The sequence below is a fragment of the Mustela erminea genome, chromosome 14, assembly GCF_009829155.1.
Source record: "Mustela erminea isolate mMusErm1 chromosome 14, mMusErm1.Pri, whole genome shotgun sequence".
Taxonomy (NCBI): Eukaryota; Metazoa; Chordata; class Mammalia; order Carnivora; family Mustelidae; genus Mustela; species Mustela erminea.
The window spans coordinates 39,892,467-39,907,907 of NC_045627.1; the positions used below are offsets into that span (position 1 = coordinate 39,892,467).

Below are 15,441 nucleotides of genomic sequence, written 5' to 3' on the forward strand. Positions count from 1 at the left end.
TTCTTTCTTTTTTTTTTTTTTTGCAGTGGGTAGACATTTAATTTGTTGATGTTTTAGAGAGCCTTTCAGTTTGTATTATGGAGCAGTATATGTCTAATTAGGCCCAGTGCACTGTTTCCTTTACATTATTTGTTCCAAAGTTCTCTCTTCTTTCTTCCCTCTGCTAAAGCAGTGAGCTGGGATTTGCTAGGTGATTTTTAAAGATTTTTATTTATTCATTTGACAGAGAGAGACACAGCGAGAGAAAACACAAGCAAGGGGAGTAGAAGAGGGAAAAGCAGGCGAGCAGGGAGCCCAGCGCGGGGCTAGATCCCAGGACACTGGGTTCATGACCTGCACCCAAGGCAGATGTTTAATGACTGAGCCACCAAGTCTCCCTTGCTAGGTGATTTTTGGAGGAGCAGACTGAGGGTGTGTGGCTTCAGAGTGGATGGGTTTCCCGCACTTTGTGAGAGTAGACTGCCCTCTCTAGTCAAACCAGGTCTATGACAAATGCATGTTATTTTTCACAGAAAGGACTGTGTGTGTGTGTGTGTGTGTGTGTGAGAGAGAGAGAGAGAGAGAGAGAGAGAGAGAATATTGTTCCACTGGAAAAACAATGCAGAGAGACGCTGTGCAGAAGATCATCTCTGTGAGTAGACCTGAGCTTCTGAGACAGGAGCGATGTCTGCACCTTCCCCATCACTACTTTCCTAATCTCTCAGGCGAAAATGACCCTTCCCACTCTTATGTCCCCTTGGCATGTGCTCGATGTCCTTATAAATACTGAGGCATATTTGTTTACCTGTATGTCTTCTTCTCCTGAGGTGGTGACCTTCTGAAGGTAGGGACTTAAAAATACCTTGTGTTCCTAGGATTCATAGCTGGTCCTCATTAGTTAGAGGAATAAATACATGAATGAATGAAACTAAAGGAATTTAAGATTGGATGCGGTCTAGTAGAACCTGCAAAATGACTTATGGCAATCAATCTCTGTAATATCTGGATCTGTTTTTCTCTTATATTTCTTTAATTAAAAATTCACCATAAGCTTAATCTCCTTGATTAGTGATAATTGAAATCACACGGGACTGAGTAGCTAGGGGTCTTTGTATATATATATCTTAAATTGTATCAAGTTAAATCATGTGTAATCCTGGAAAGAATGGATTAGTGGCTTACAAGTGAGCATCTCTTGGGTCCTGTGGGGCTGTCATTGGTCCACTGATCTAAAGCATAAGAATTTTCTGTTAATTTAAGTGGAAGACTGAAAGGCAGAGAGAAGCTTTCAACTTCTCTTTCAACAATCAACTGGTAGTTGATTGATTTAAAGTGTCTAAATCAATATTATTAGGATATAGTCAAGATACATAATTATTTAGGAAACAGAACTTCTCCCTACTGTCTTTCTTTAAAATGTTTTTTTTAAAAATTTAGATTTGTCTTAAAAAGTAGAAGATCACTTTAAGAAGAAGACAGCTTGAATGTTTTAATAAAATCTCATTTTCAGCAGTCAAAACAGACTCATATCTGTTTCTAACCACCGGTTAGTCATGGTGGGATTTGTTTGGCTTTTATGTATGCCATTAAATTTTAATGTACAGATCAGATGTCTTATTGTAGAAAAAATGGTACAGTGTCTGTTTTAGCCCTATCATTTTACCACACAAGGGAACCATTAGTGGAGAATCAAATTGATTCCTGCAGAGCTTTTCGATTTCATCTTTTTTTTTTTCCTGTTTCTTTTCTCCGTGATGGCTTTTTGTTTTTTTCCACGTTTGAAACACTTATGAAGTCACTGGATCCTTGCAAGCAACCATTGTATTCTGTGATTCTTAGGTTTGTTTGCTTTAATTTGATCAGCATTCATGGTACCTGGAAATAAAATCAAGTTTTGTGACTTTTTAAAATTAATGATCTTTACGGGCCTGTACTGGATGAAAATTCATTTATTCGTTCATTCAACAAATATCTATTGGACATTTGTTATGAGTCAGGCACTCTGCTTTGTGAATACGTTAATGAACAAAATAGACAAGGTTCTTGGCCTTGCTGAACTTAGAATCTTGCGGAAAATAGAGTAAACTGAGAGGGTGTGATAAATCTCGTGGGAGTATGTAGGAGAGGTACTTGTAGATTTGGGATGGTTTCCTGAAGGAAGAATCATTTAAAGGCAGAATCTAAGATAATAAATAGTGGTTAGACAAGCAGAAGAGGGGAGATAGAGAGGTGTTTGAATTGGCAGGAGTGGATATAAAAAATCTTGAAGCAAGATGTCAGTGCTCTTTCAACTAATGGTCTCAGTGAGTGGTTGGCCATCCCTAAAGATCTTTTGAAATATTCTTTTAAATATTCCTTTAATATTATATAAATAATATCATATCAATTATAATTTATAATAATATAAAATATCCTTTTGAATATTTTAAACTTTTCATTTACAAATTTTTATTTATTTATTTAATTTATTTTATTTTTATTTATTAAAAATAAATTTTTATTTATTTTATTTTAGTGTTATGGGGCGCCTTGATAGCTTAGTCATTAAGCATCTGCCTTTGGCTCAGGCCATGCTCTTAAGGTCCTGGGATCGAATCCCACATCAGGTCCTGGCTTAGTGGGGAGTCTGCTTCTCCCTTTCCGTCTGTGCTCTCTCTCCCAAATAAATAAATAAAATCTTCTTTAAAAAAAATATAGTGTTATGTTAATTTCAGGTGTACAATATAGTAATTCAACACTTTCATACAACACCTGGTGCCCATCACAAGAGCACAACTTAATCTCCATCAGCTATTTCATATCCCCCCCCACCCCCACCCCCTGGTAATTACCATCAGTTTGTTCTCAGTAGTTAAGAGTCTTCTTGGCTTGTCTTGCTCTTTTTTCCCCCTTGCTCATTTGTTTCTTAAATTCCGGAAACATTTTTAATCATAAATTTAACTAGTTGCACAGCATGTATTTTCTGCCATATTGTGCATTGTATACCTGTCTTAAATATGTTTCCATGTAATTGTGGTTCATTTGATTTATGGAAAACATCTGGCATAATCATTGGCCAGGCCAGTCCTTCCTGTGAATCTAGCCAGCTGAATCAACTTTACTTTTTTAAACTTCATTTTCTAAAAGGTTCTTGTGTAGTCAGTTGTATTTTAAACATATTTAAATAATAAGAATTTTTTAATGTTTACTCACATAGTTAACATTTTGTTATTTATGTCATTTTGTTCTTTGTTAGTTGTCATTTTTCCCCCCTGTAAATCCAAGTTTCCGGATGGTATAATTTTCCTTCTTCCTGAAGATTTCCTTTAACCTATCCTATAGTTCAGGTTTGCTGCTGATTGATTCTTTCAGCTTTTACATATCTGAAAAAGTCTTTATTTCACCTTAATTTTTGAAATGTTTATTTTTGGGGGTATAAATTTTGAGGTGGACAGGTTGTTTTTTTCTTTCAGTACTTCATTGCCCTATGGCTTGCTTTGTTTCCAATGAGAAGTCTGTTATTCTTTGTTCCTCTGTGTTTAAAGTGTAATTTTTCTCCTGCTACTTTTAATATATTTTTTTAAAGATTTCATTTATTTATTTGACAGAGAAAGAAATCACAAGTAGACAGAAAGCCATGCGGAGAGAGGCAAACAGGCTCCCCACCGAGCAGAGAGCCCGATATGGGGCTAGATCCCAGGACCCTGAGATCATGACCTGAGCTGAAGGCAGAGACTTAACCCACTGAGCCATGCAGGCACCCTAATATTTTTTCTTTAACCTTGGTTTTAAGCAGTTTTGTTTATGTGCCTTTAAGCAATTTATGTGCCCTGTTGTAGTTCTCCTCATATTTTATGTGCTTGGAGTTTATTGAGCTTCTTGGACCTGGGGCTTTATAGTGGTCATTAAATATAGACAAATTTTGGCCATCGTTTATTCAAATATTATTTTCTGTCTCCTCCTTCTCTTTTGGGACTCAAATTGCAAATATATTAGGCTGCTTCAAGTTGTACTACAGCTCAATGATGATCTATTCATTTTGTTTAAGTCTTTTTTTCTCCCTGCTTCATTTTGAATAATTTTAATTGCTATGATTTGAATTTCACTAATCTTTTTTTCATGCAGTATCTTATCTGCTAGTAATTTATTGAGTGCATTTTTGTATCTGAGACACATTTCCACTTGTTCTGTTTGAGGCTTGTTTTTTTCTAAGCTTTCACTTATTTAATATACTCAAACTTGGGACACCTAGGTGGCTCAGGTTTTAATTAATTTAATATACTCAATTTATTTATAATTTTATTTATTTATTAAATAAATATTATATTTTATATATTAAATTATTTATAATTTACAATATACTCATTTGTTTAATATACTCAAACTTGGGACACCTAGGTTGAGCCTCTGCCTTCGGCTCAGGTCATGATCTCAGGGTCCTGGGATCGAGTCCCACATTGGGCTCTCTGCTCAGCGCGGAGCCTGCTTCCCCTCTCTCTGCCTACTTGTGATCTCTCTCTCTCTCTGTGTCAAATAAATAAATAAAAATCTTTAAAGAAAAATACTCAAACTTTGCTTTACCTTTTGAACATATGGAATACAGTTTTAATAATGGTTTTAATGTTCTTGTCTATTAATTCTGTCATGTGTGTCATTTCTGGATTGTTTTCAAATTATTATTTTTTTTCTTTTCATTGTGGGTGGTGTTTTCATGCTTATTTGTATGCCTGGAAAATTACAGTTGGAGGCCAGTGTCATGTCACTTTGTATCAAACACAACACAAATGTTTTGTCTTCCAGTTCTGGAGTTCAGAAGTCCAAAATGGGTTAGTAGAGTTGTGTTTCTTCTGGCAATTCAGAGTACTTGTTTCTTTGCCTTTTCCAGCTTCTAGAAGCTGCTTAAGCTCTTACCTCTGCTTCTGTCATCATATCTTTTTCTGCTTCTTTTATTATGTTAGAGAAATAATACCTTCAATGTGCAATACAACAGCTGTCAACCTAGAAATCTGAACTACTGAAATAGTCTTTGAAGTAGTGGACAAAGTATCCATTTTCAAACAAAAATATTTACATGTTATCATAATTATTCTCTTAGTAGAGGAAATTCTAGAGAATGTAATCTGGACAGAATCAGATGATTCTAGATGTAAAGCCTGAGATACGAGAGGGAATGATTAGCCAAAATATGGGACACTTTGTTGGTAAATATAAACAAACTTTGACCTATATAGTATAACAGTTTAATATCTAGTAAGATTTAAGTGTTTAAAATGAAAGATAAAACATTTTATACATGGAAACAATGTAAACATCAAGCAAAACTTGAAAACAATAGCAAAAAGCTCAGGATAAGGATGATTGGGAATTAAATATCCTAAGATCGTTCTTTGTTTGGGAAGGAGGTAAAAATATTGACTCATTTTAGATTTTTATGAGACTGATGAACTGCTAACTGTGTGAAGAGGACAGCTTTTATTTTAGATTTTTAACATGCCAAATATGCATGCTAAAATATTTAGGGTAACCTCAAAAAGAACAGAGTGTGTAACCTTCACAATTAGTACAGGGAGTAAGAAAAAGGTAGAAAAAACTAGCAGTCTTCTCCTCCCCGCCCCCCCCCCCCGAAAAAAAAAAGATAAGAAAAAGGGGAAAAAATAAGTTAAATATGGAAAATGAATAATAAGATATGAAAATAATTCTAGGGGCATCTGGGTGGCTCAGTTGGTTAAGTGTCTGACTCTTGATTTCCACTCAGATCATGATATCAGGGTTGTGAGATCGAGCCCCAAGTCGGGGTCTATGCCGAGTATGGCTAAATCATTAAGTTAAGAGTTGTTAAGCTGGATTAAAAATATATAGCTATATGTTATTTAAAAAGATATATCTAAAACATAATGACAGAGATTGAAAATAGTACAAGAAAACTGATTCGGAATGTTATTGTCAGACAAAATAGACATTAAGGCGACAAACATTACTGGAGACATAGAGAGGTGTTACATAATGACAAATAGAGTCAGGTTATACAATAATTATAAACTTATATGTACCTAAAAAGTTAGCTTGGAGCACGTGGGTAGCTCAGTTGTTAAGTGTCTGCCTTTGCCTCAGATCATGATCCCAGGGTCCTGGGTGAGCCCCGCACTGGGTTCTCCACTCAGCAGTGAGTCTGCTTCTCCTTTTCCCTCTGTGATCTCTCTTGCTTTTGCTCTCAAATAAATAAGTAAAATCTTAAAAAAAAAAAAAAGTTATCTTCAATATATATATAAAACAAAAAGAACTACAAGGAGATACAGACTAATCTGTTGTTATGTTAGGAAGTTTCACCACTCAGTAATTGATAGATGAAATAGACAATATCAGCAAGGATATAGAAAATTTGAACAATTTTAATTAACAAGCTTGAGCTAATGAAATATGTAAAATATTTCACATAAAAATTGGAGCATGTCCTTGTTTTCATGCACACATAGAAAATTTATAAAAATTGATCATGTGTTAAGCCATCAAGCTAACAACCTTGTTATCTTACAGGCCATATTCTCTGGCATGATGCATGTGATCATAAATCAATAGCAAAAAGATAACTAGAAAAGTCCCTTATGTTTTGAAGTATATTTTAAAATATCCAAACAATTCATGGTCAAAGATGTCATAATGAGAATTACTTAGAGCTGGATGACAACAAAAATGCTACCTATCAAAACTTTTGGGGCCCATAAACACTAGAAATTAAAAAAAAAAGAACACCAACAGCTACCCACAACGTTTTCATTAGTAACAGGGACATGCATATTAAATTCACAATAATTTAGCATTTCATAATGACCATGTTGGCAAATTTAAAAATTCACAATGCCAAGTGTTGGTAAGGTTGTGGAGCAGTTGTGAACACTGCTGTAACCACTTTGGAAAACTGGCTTTCCTTGGTTGAATTGAATATATGCATTTTCTGCAACTCAGTTTTCCACTACTAGATATGCTGTTTGTGTGCACCAGAAGCCAGAACAAAAATGTTCAAGGAAGGGTGCCGGTTGGCTCAGTTGGTTAAGCGACTGCCTTAGGCTCAGGTCATGATTTTGGAGTCCCGGAATCGAGTCCTGCATTGGGCTTCCAGCTCCGTGGGGAGTCTGCTTCTCCCTCTGATGCTCTTCTCCTCTCATGCTCTCTCTCAAATAAATAAATAAAATCTTAAAAAAAAAAAACGCTCATAGTAGTATTATTGATATAAACACCAGTAAAAAATATAATAACCAGAAGTCAAATGGGTAAATAAATTATGGTATATCCATACAGTGTATGACATATTAGGTATAGTTATCAAATTGTAATATTGAACAGAAGAATAGTCACAGAAGCATATAGAACAGTGTAATTACACTTACTTAAGACTTTAATATAGACAAAACTGAATGATGCATTGTTTAGGTATGTATAGATACATAGGTACTGGAAGTATACAAAAAAAAATTAAGAGACTAATTAACAAAAATCAGGATAATGATTAGTTATGGAAAATAAGGAACTGTTGGTTAGGGTAGGGCGTCTAAAGTACTTGGTAATATTTCATTTCTGAAGTCTGATTGTTGTGTATGAGCATAATTGTCTAATAGTCTTTGTGTAATTTTATTTTGCAATTTAAAAAAAATAAAAATATTCTTAACTTCATTAATAATAAAATAAAGGCAAATTAAAACTATATTGAGTAAAAAGCACATACAGAATAGGGGAAAATATTTGCAAATTATATATCTAATAAATATTTAATACTCAGAGTATATAAATAATTCAGCAACTCAACAAGACAGACATCCCAATTAAAAAATGAACAAAGGGGTGCTTCTGCGTGGCTCAGTGGGTTAAGCTGCTGCCTTCTGCTCAGGTCATGGTCTCATGGTCCTGGGATCGAGTCCCACATAGGACTCTCTGCTCAGCAGGGAACCTGCTTTTCTCTCTGCCTCTCCCTGCCACTCTGCCTGCTTGTGCACTCTCTCTCTCTGACAAATAAATAAATAAAAACTTAAAAAAAAAAAAAAGAACAAAGGACTTCAGTAAACATTTTCTCCACAGAAGATATACAAATAGCCCACAGGCACATGAAAAGTTGTTCAACAGCTATAGTCAGTAAAGAAATCACATCAGAACCACAATGAGATATCACTTCATACCCAGTAGGATGGGATTAACCCTCCAAACCTTAAAAACCAAAAAATAACAAGTGTTGGCAAAGATGTAAAGAAATAGGAACTCTTCAACAAAGCCAGTGGGAATGTAGAGTGGTGCAGTTGCTGTGGAAAACAGGTTGGCACATCCTCAGAAAAAATTAACATAGACTTCCGCTTGTAGGTATATATCCAAGAGAAATGAAAACCTAAATCCATGTGGAAATTTGGTATAACTGTTAGTAGCAGCATTTTTGCCAAAAGGTGGAAATAACCCAGATGTCCATCAATACATGGATGGATAAGCAAATTAAAAATTTTTTTCATATGCACATATAATAAGATATTATTCAGGTATGAAAAAGAACAAACCACTGACACAGGCTATCACGTGGATGAAACTTGAAAGCATTTATGCTCAGTGAAAGAAGCCAGACACAGAAAGTTACATAGTCCCATGATTCCTTTATATGATATATCCGGCATAAGTAAATTCGTAGAGACAGATAGCAGATTAGTGGTTACCAGGGGATGGGGGGAGAAGGGGGAAATGGGGAGCGATTACATAGTGGGATCAGGGTGCATTTCTGAAGTGATAAAAGTTTTGATCCCAGAGAGAGGTGGTAGTTGCTCATCATTGTGAATACATGAAATGCCATTGAATTGTATGTACCTTTGGAGCAACTAATTGTGTGTTATGTGAATTTTACCTTAATTAAAAAACTATATTGAGATCCAATTTTGGTGTATCATATTGGTGAGGATAAACTTAAGTTTGATTAAATGCCGAGTTGTTGAGACAGAGGAAGCAGGTACTGCTGTCATCCATTGTGGGGGGAATGTAAATCTCTGTGGAGGGCAATATAGCAGCATTTGTCAAAACTGTAAGTGTCTACACTTTCGATTCAGCAATTCCTTTCTGGCCTGTGTCCTACAGATATATACCTTTTACAATGACATTTTTCAAGGTGATTTATGTAGTAGGCTAATAAATTATGGACTAGTTATATTGCCATATTAAAGAATGAAGAGGCTCTTTATGTACTTTTATTAGAATATCTCTAAGTTAAATTAAGTTGGAAAAGCAGAATGCAGAGTATGCCTGGTATGATCCTATTTGTTTAAAAAAGGTAGAAGCCTGTTTTTGTTTCTGTATGCATAAAGTGTCTCACTTTGAAGAATACAGAGGAGACTCATAGCATTGGTTGCAAGTAGATGGAATGCCTAGGAGATAGTGGAAAGAAGGTGATTTTTCACGGACTCATAAATATGAATATATATATTCTATAAGTTAAAATTCAATTAAAAATTTAATTTAAAAATTAAAAAGGCACAGTAAACAACCAGCCCTTTAATACTGATCCAAAACCCTAGCTGTGAGGTCTTGCTCTTTACTGATTCCTTCCTTCCTTCCTTCATTCATTGTTACATATGATCGGGTTTTCTATGTTATTAAACTGTATTAACATTGAACTATTAATAACTGGTCCAGTTATTAATGCTAGTGATGTTTTAATTAACAATATAGTTTTACAGGGTTGTTTTCAAACAGTCCAGTGGATTTGTCAAATCCATTTAGCTAGATGAATGGGAAATTTATGCATTACTTCATACTTTTTGTTTCCTCCTAATCCTTTGTGTTATCCAATTATTAAATTTCACTTAACACAATGCTTTGGCTTATTAGTTCCAGATATTAAATCCAAAACTGTTGTCAATGACTTCTGTTCTTTGTGTAGTGCCTTTTACTGGCAATGTGTATAGGGTGAGGAAGAAGAAAACAAAGGAGTTGCAAAGATGTATAGCAACCTAAAGTGAAAGGTCTAAAACATTTTGTCATCATTTTTTGTTGCCAAGATACAATAAAGAACAAGGACTTAGTGCAGTGAATGAGGTAAATGAATGAATGAATGGATGAATGGATGTGTAGCCCTTAATCGTAGAATTTAAGAGCTAAAAAGTCCAATTGTAAATTGGTCTTGGCTGTTTTCCATGTTGAAAAAAAAGTGACGGTGTCCATTTACATTCTTTGCATTTGTATGTCCTATTCTTCTGCTTGGTTCTGTCAGTGAGTTAACTCCATGTCCCTCCCCACAGGGTTGAGAATGCTTGCACCAAGCTCGTGCAGGCAGCCCAGATGCTTCAGTCGGATCCTTATTCTGTGCCCGCTCGAGATTATCTCATCGATGGGTCAAGGGGCATCCTCTCTGGCACATCAGACCTGCTTCTCACCTTCGATGAGGCTGAGGTAGGCAATCTGAGGCCCATGCAGACCTTTTCCAGACAGAAGTCTTATTAAAGATAGTCTTTTTTTTTTTTTTTAAGTTTATTTATTTATTTGACAGACAGAGATCACAAGTAGGCAGAGAGGCAGGCAGAGAGAGAGGAGGAAGCAGGCTCCCTGCTGAGCAGAGAGCCCGATGTGGGGCTCGATCCCAGGACCCTGAGATCATGACCTGAGTGGAAGGCAGAGGCTTTAACCCACTGAGCCATCCAGGCGCCCCTTATTAAAGATAGTCTTAAAGGTAATAATGGAGGATTGGTCATGGTTTAGGATGTGAAAATGTTGAATAGGTGCCCAGCTGAATTAGCATGTTTTCCACTTATTGTTCACTCACTCGACTAAAAACTGAAATATATTTTCAGGTTCGTAAAATTATTAGAGTTTGCAAAGGAATTTTGGAATATCTTACAGTGGCAGAGGTGGTGGAAACCATGGAAGATTTGGTCACCTACACAAAGAATCTTGGACCAGGTCAGTCATGTCCAGTTTTTATAATACAGTTTTTTATGGCTTGTCCATGTCTGATTGAGGTGAAAGGAGAACTCCCCCCTGCTTTTTGCAGAAGATAAGTAATGATGCGTGGGGCTTTGATGTATCCCTGGTCTGTTGGAGTGACACTGTGTTTCTACTGAGGAGGTATCATTGTCTCTGAAAGCTGAATCTGCTTTCTACAAATCCTGGCCCTGCCTAATGAATTAAACTAGACACTGCAAATGTTGCTGGAGAATGTAGGAAATACTTTTCTATTACTGTAATGCATAAGGCCACCCTGAATTCTGACCTCTCCATTCCACATTATACAGCATTCCTTCACTGTCTGCCAGCTGGCCTGTAGCTCTTAATGACCTCTTAGCTCATTAATTAGCCCGCCTACTATTATGGATTCATGCCCTAGCCTGGGGCTGCATAATAGAATGAGACCTAGAAGGGGAGAAGAATTGCTGTGGCTAAATCTCATTTTGAAATGATTGTTTAGTCACCTGAGGATCAGGATTGAATGCTCAAAATACATGAACAGATACCAGCTTTTTCTGTGAGAGCCACCTACCGTGACCTGGAGGGTTCTCAAAGTATGACTGAGACCAACCACAAGACACATCATATGTTTAACTTATCAGTATTAAAGATCACATACCACCTCATAAAAGTCTTTTGTCTTAGGTAAAATAGTTCTTAACAGTATTTTCCTGAGGTTCCGATATAGTCATTCTTTAAACTTAAGGCTTTTAAGAATTTCTCTGAGCCGTCCTTGAAGATCAGCAGGAAGTGCCTTTAGAGCAGTGTTCCTTACACTTTCCCATAGCATTGGGAAAAGAAGTTTATTTCTTCAAATCAAATCTTATGCAGAATCCCAACATATAAAAGACAAAAATGGAAGTACTCTGGATGGAGCAGGGGCAACCCCTCCATGTCTACCAACCTTTGGTACCCCCTTGATGATCTGTGAAACTACTTAAGAAATCCTATGAGCAGTTTGAAAACCAAAGCTTTAGACAGTCACATAGCACCTTTGAATAATAACCAAAGTAAACAAAAAGGACGAGCAGTCTGATTCCAGAACACCCAGCTGCTTTGGATTGCTGTCCTAACTATATTCATTTTTAAAATATTTTTGTTTGTTTCTAATTATAAAAATAGTGCATGCTTATTTTGGACCAATTGGAAAGAACAGAAAAATATAAAGATGAAAACAAAACACATTATTTTAATTCTTAAGATTTTTATTCAGCCCCTGGCTTCTCAGTACTAGGCTTGCGTGAGATTCTCAAGTAGGCACAATGGCCAGATAAGAGACACGCACCTCGTATGCGTGGTAACCAGGAAAAATATTTCTATTTATTTTTTACAAATATATACTTATGTTTTCAGTATGTTTTTGTATTTGTGAATGTATTTTTGTCAAACGTGTGAAAATGATGTCATTTTTAGGATTTACATTTCATAAATTACCTTTAATTGAAAGGAATGGAGTTGCATTATGTTAGACCTGTCCGGAACATTTATGTCATGAATGCTACAGTTCAGTGGTAGTTATCTGGGCAATCCGTTTGGGTTATCATAGTCATTCAATAACGGATTTAGGCTCCGAACACCAGAGTCTGGGACATTTCACCATTCACCCTGCACAATTTATTCCTTGTGCCTCAGGAATGACAAAGATGGCCAAGATGATTGATGAGAGGCAGCAGGAACTGACTCACCAGGAGCACCGAGTGATGTTGGTGAACTCCATGAACACCGTGAAAGAGTTGCTGCCAGTTCTCATTTCAGGTATTTTCTGCCTGTATATGATCTTACAGGAAAAAAAAAAAAAGTCAATGTATTCTAAACTCTGACGTTAATTTTCTTTTACTGCTTAGTCGCATGTCCTTCAGGCTGGGTAAAAATGAGGCCTGATAGATTGGGTGTTACCTGATGACTGCAGCCGATTGGCTAAGAACCAGTATTTATCTCCTGAAATGCTCTCCTGCTCCTGTTCTCTGTTTGAAGCTGCCTTTCTTGTTGCCTCATTCTGTTCTGAATTTCTAGTAGGCCCCTTTGCTGGGAGGCGGAATATCTAGAAACTTTAATCTTGGACATATGAAAAATTTTTTTAAAAGATTTTATTTATTTGTTTGATGGAGAGAACGTTAGCAGGGGGAGCGGGAGAGGGAGAAGCAGGCCCCTCACTGAGCAGGGAGCCCGATGTGGTGCTCGATCCCAGGACGCTGGGATCATGACCCAAGCCGAAGGCAGATGCTCAATCAATTGAACCACCCAGGCACCTCTTGGACATAGGAATTTTTACACTTTTACTTGTATTATGAAAAGAAATTAGGAGCTGAAATGGACATTATAGAGTACTACAGGATAAAGAAGTGAACCCAAAGCCCTTTTCAGTGTTATGCTAACACTGTTTTTCCTAAAAGAAATTTAACTGTTCTTTATATTACAGGGCTGGTGGTCTGTACCACATGGGACCACTTCCCAATTGGTAGAACTTCATGGCTTCTCTCTCAGCTAGCAAAAGGAGCTGTACTCATTGGGTGGCTGGCTGGTCTGTACCAGACACCTCCTGGTTTACATAAGTTATCTTAATCAAGTTATGGGTTAATTAGTTTAACTACCAGAGGGCCACTCTATTTTCAGAATCTTATGAGACATGTCATTGCCACCCCCAGCTCCTGCCTTCCTGCTTTGGCATTTCACAGAGTAGCTAGAAAAGGAGAGGTGAGGGTAAGAGCTCAGAAAGCTCTTATGTGAACTAGAAAACAAAAACAAATTTGTAAGTAGAGTCTTAAAATATCCACAGGAAATGTGTTTTTGAGGACAGTTTTTCTGTGAGATAGAAAAGTTTGGGGAGTAAGATTTCTTTCTGATCTGGGTAACTCAATAAATCGTTGATCAATCTTTGTTTTAACAATTTCAGTGATTTCTTGAGAAGATATTCTCTTTCTCCCATACTTCAAATTATTATTATTATTTTCTTCTTGATTCTTGGGGGTTAGAAATTTCCTGCTACATGTTGAGAGAAATTCTGGAAGAAAAACTTGACATGTTGGGATCTTCCATTAGGACTGGGTGCAGTGAGATACTTAAATTAGAGTTTTACTGACTATTTTCATCTTGTCCTGTTAGGTGTGTGCTAGATGGGGCCAGTGTCAGGGATGGAATGATAACTGATTTAGAAAGATATCGGATATTTTGTGATTATAGGTCATCAGTATACGTGTGTTAGATTAGCTCCCTGGTCATGTTTTAGTGATGTCTTGTACCTTAAAGTTGCTGATATTAGAACTTTATTAGCACACTTGCAGTGTTTTTCTTTGTTTTGTTTTTAATATATTCTTTTTGGTTGTTGTTAAGATTTTATTTTTTTAGGTAATTTCTACATCCACTGTGGAGCTTGAACCTACAACCGCAAGGTCCAGAGTCACATGGTCTAGACTAAGCCAGTCCAGTATATTCTTTTTAAGATCTTAGAAACCCAGCACATGTACTTGAAGTATGGACCATCTTGTGTGAATGTTGCTCTACAGCAAGATTAAATTCCCAGCTTCGTTTCTGATCATTTGTTTATTTTTTACAGCTATGAAGATTTTTGTAACAACTAAAAATTCAAAAAACCAAGGAATAGAAGAAGCTTTGAAAAATCGCAATTTTACTGTAGAGAAGATGAGTGCTGAAATTAATGAAATCATTCGTGTCTTACAACTCACTTCTTGGGATGAAGATGCCTGGGCCAGCAAGGTAAGTGTTCCTGGAGGAAAAATAAGCAAACTCCCCAATTCTCCTCTCACCCTTTATCTTATAATTGCGGGTAGCGTAAGACCTCTCAGATATGATGAAATAATTTCTACTTCACTTTTCATGGGTTTCATGGGTTACTTGCTGCTTTTGCAAACTCCCTTTGCCCTAAGCTAGAAGAAATAATAGTTATGTGGGGTTGAAGGTTGAGATGTGTAGCTTTTTCTTCCAGCTGGACACTCATTGGGCTGGTGGAGGAATTTTTGTATGGTGGATACTCCCCTGGGTGGGAACCCTGCCTTTTTATGTGGGTGGTTGTTGCTAGGTGACTAAGTAAGATACAGAATATGACTGTGAATTTTATGGAAACTTCTCCTTAGCTAATCTTTGACCTAAGAAATCTACAGGGGAAGCTCTTGGCATTTCTAGTTGTGTGCATTGGTCATCCCATTTTCCTTAAGGAAAGCTTAGTTAAAATTTAGTTTTCACATTCGTCAGTGAGTTTGAGGGGTCCCCTCACCCTTTATCTTGAATTTCCTCCTGGCCTCCAAAAAGGTTGGTGGATTCCTGCTAGAGCCTCACAGCAGTGGTCTTGTGCAGCTGCTGTTCTGGTCTACTTCTCCCTGTCTGGTGACTGGGAGAACAGAGGCACTTGGGTTTACACTTACCTTGTAGGCCCAGGATATGAGCAGTGGTGGAAACACACTGTCTCCAGGATCCAGCTTCCCCACGTATGACCCAAATGGGCCCCCCAGCAGGCTGGTAGCAAAGAGAGGATTTGTCGTATGACTTCCATTAGGTACCCAGTAG

At 36.8% G+C, this 15,441-nt stretch overlaps 1 protein-coding gene across 2 annotated transcripts in view; it reads left to right on the forward strand.

Moving 5' to 3' along the window:
* VCL (vinculin) overlaps positions 1 to 15,441 on the forward strand; it is a 114,444-nt gene that overhangs the window by 56,763 nt on the left and 42,240 nt on the right. For both annotated transcript variants that reach the window (XM_032311693.1, XM_032311694.1), the window contains exons 3-6: positions 10,218 to 10,368; positions 10,767 to 10,875; positions 12,553 to 12,675; positions 14,474 to 14,634. In XM_032311693.1, coding sequence (XP_032167584.1) covers positions 10,218 to 10,368; positions 10,767 to 10,875; positions 12,553 to 12,675; positions 14,474 to 14,634 — 544 coding nt within the window. The remainder of the gene's footprint in view (positions 1 to 10,217; positions 10,369 to 10,766; positions 10,876 to 12,552; positions 12,676 to 14,473; positions 14,635 to 15,441) is intronic.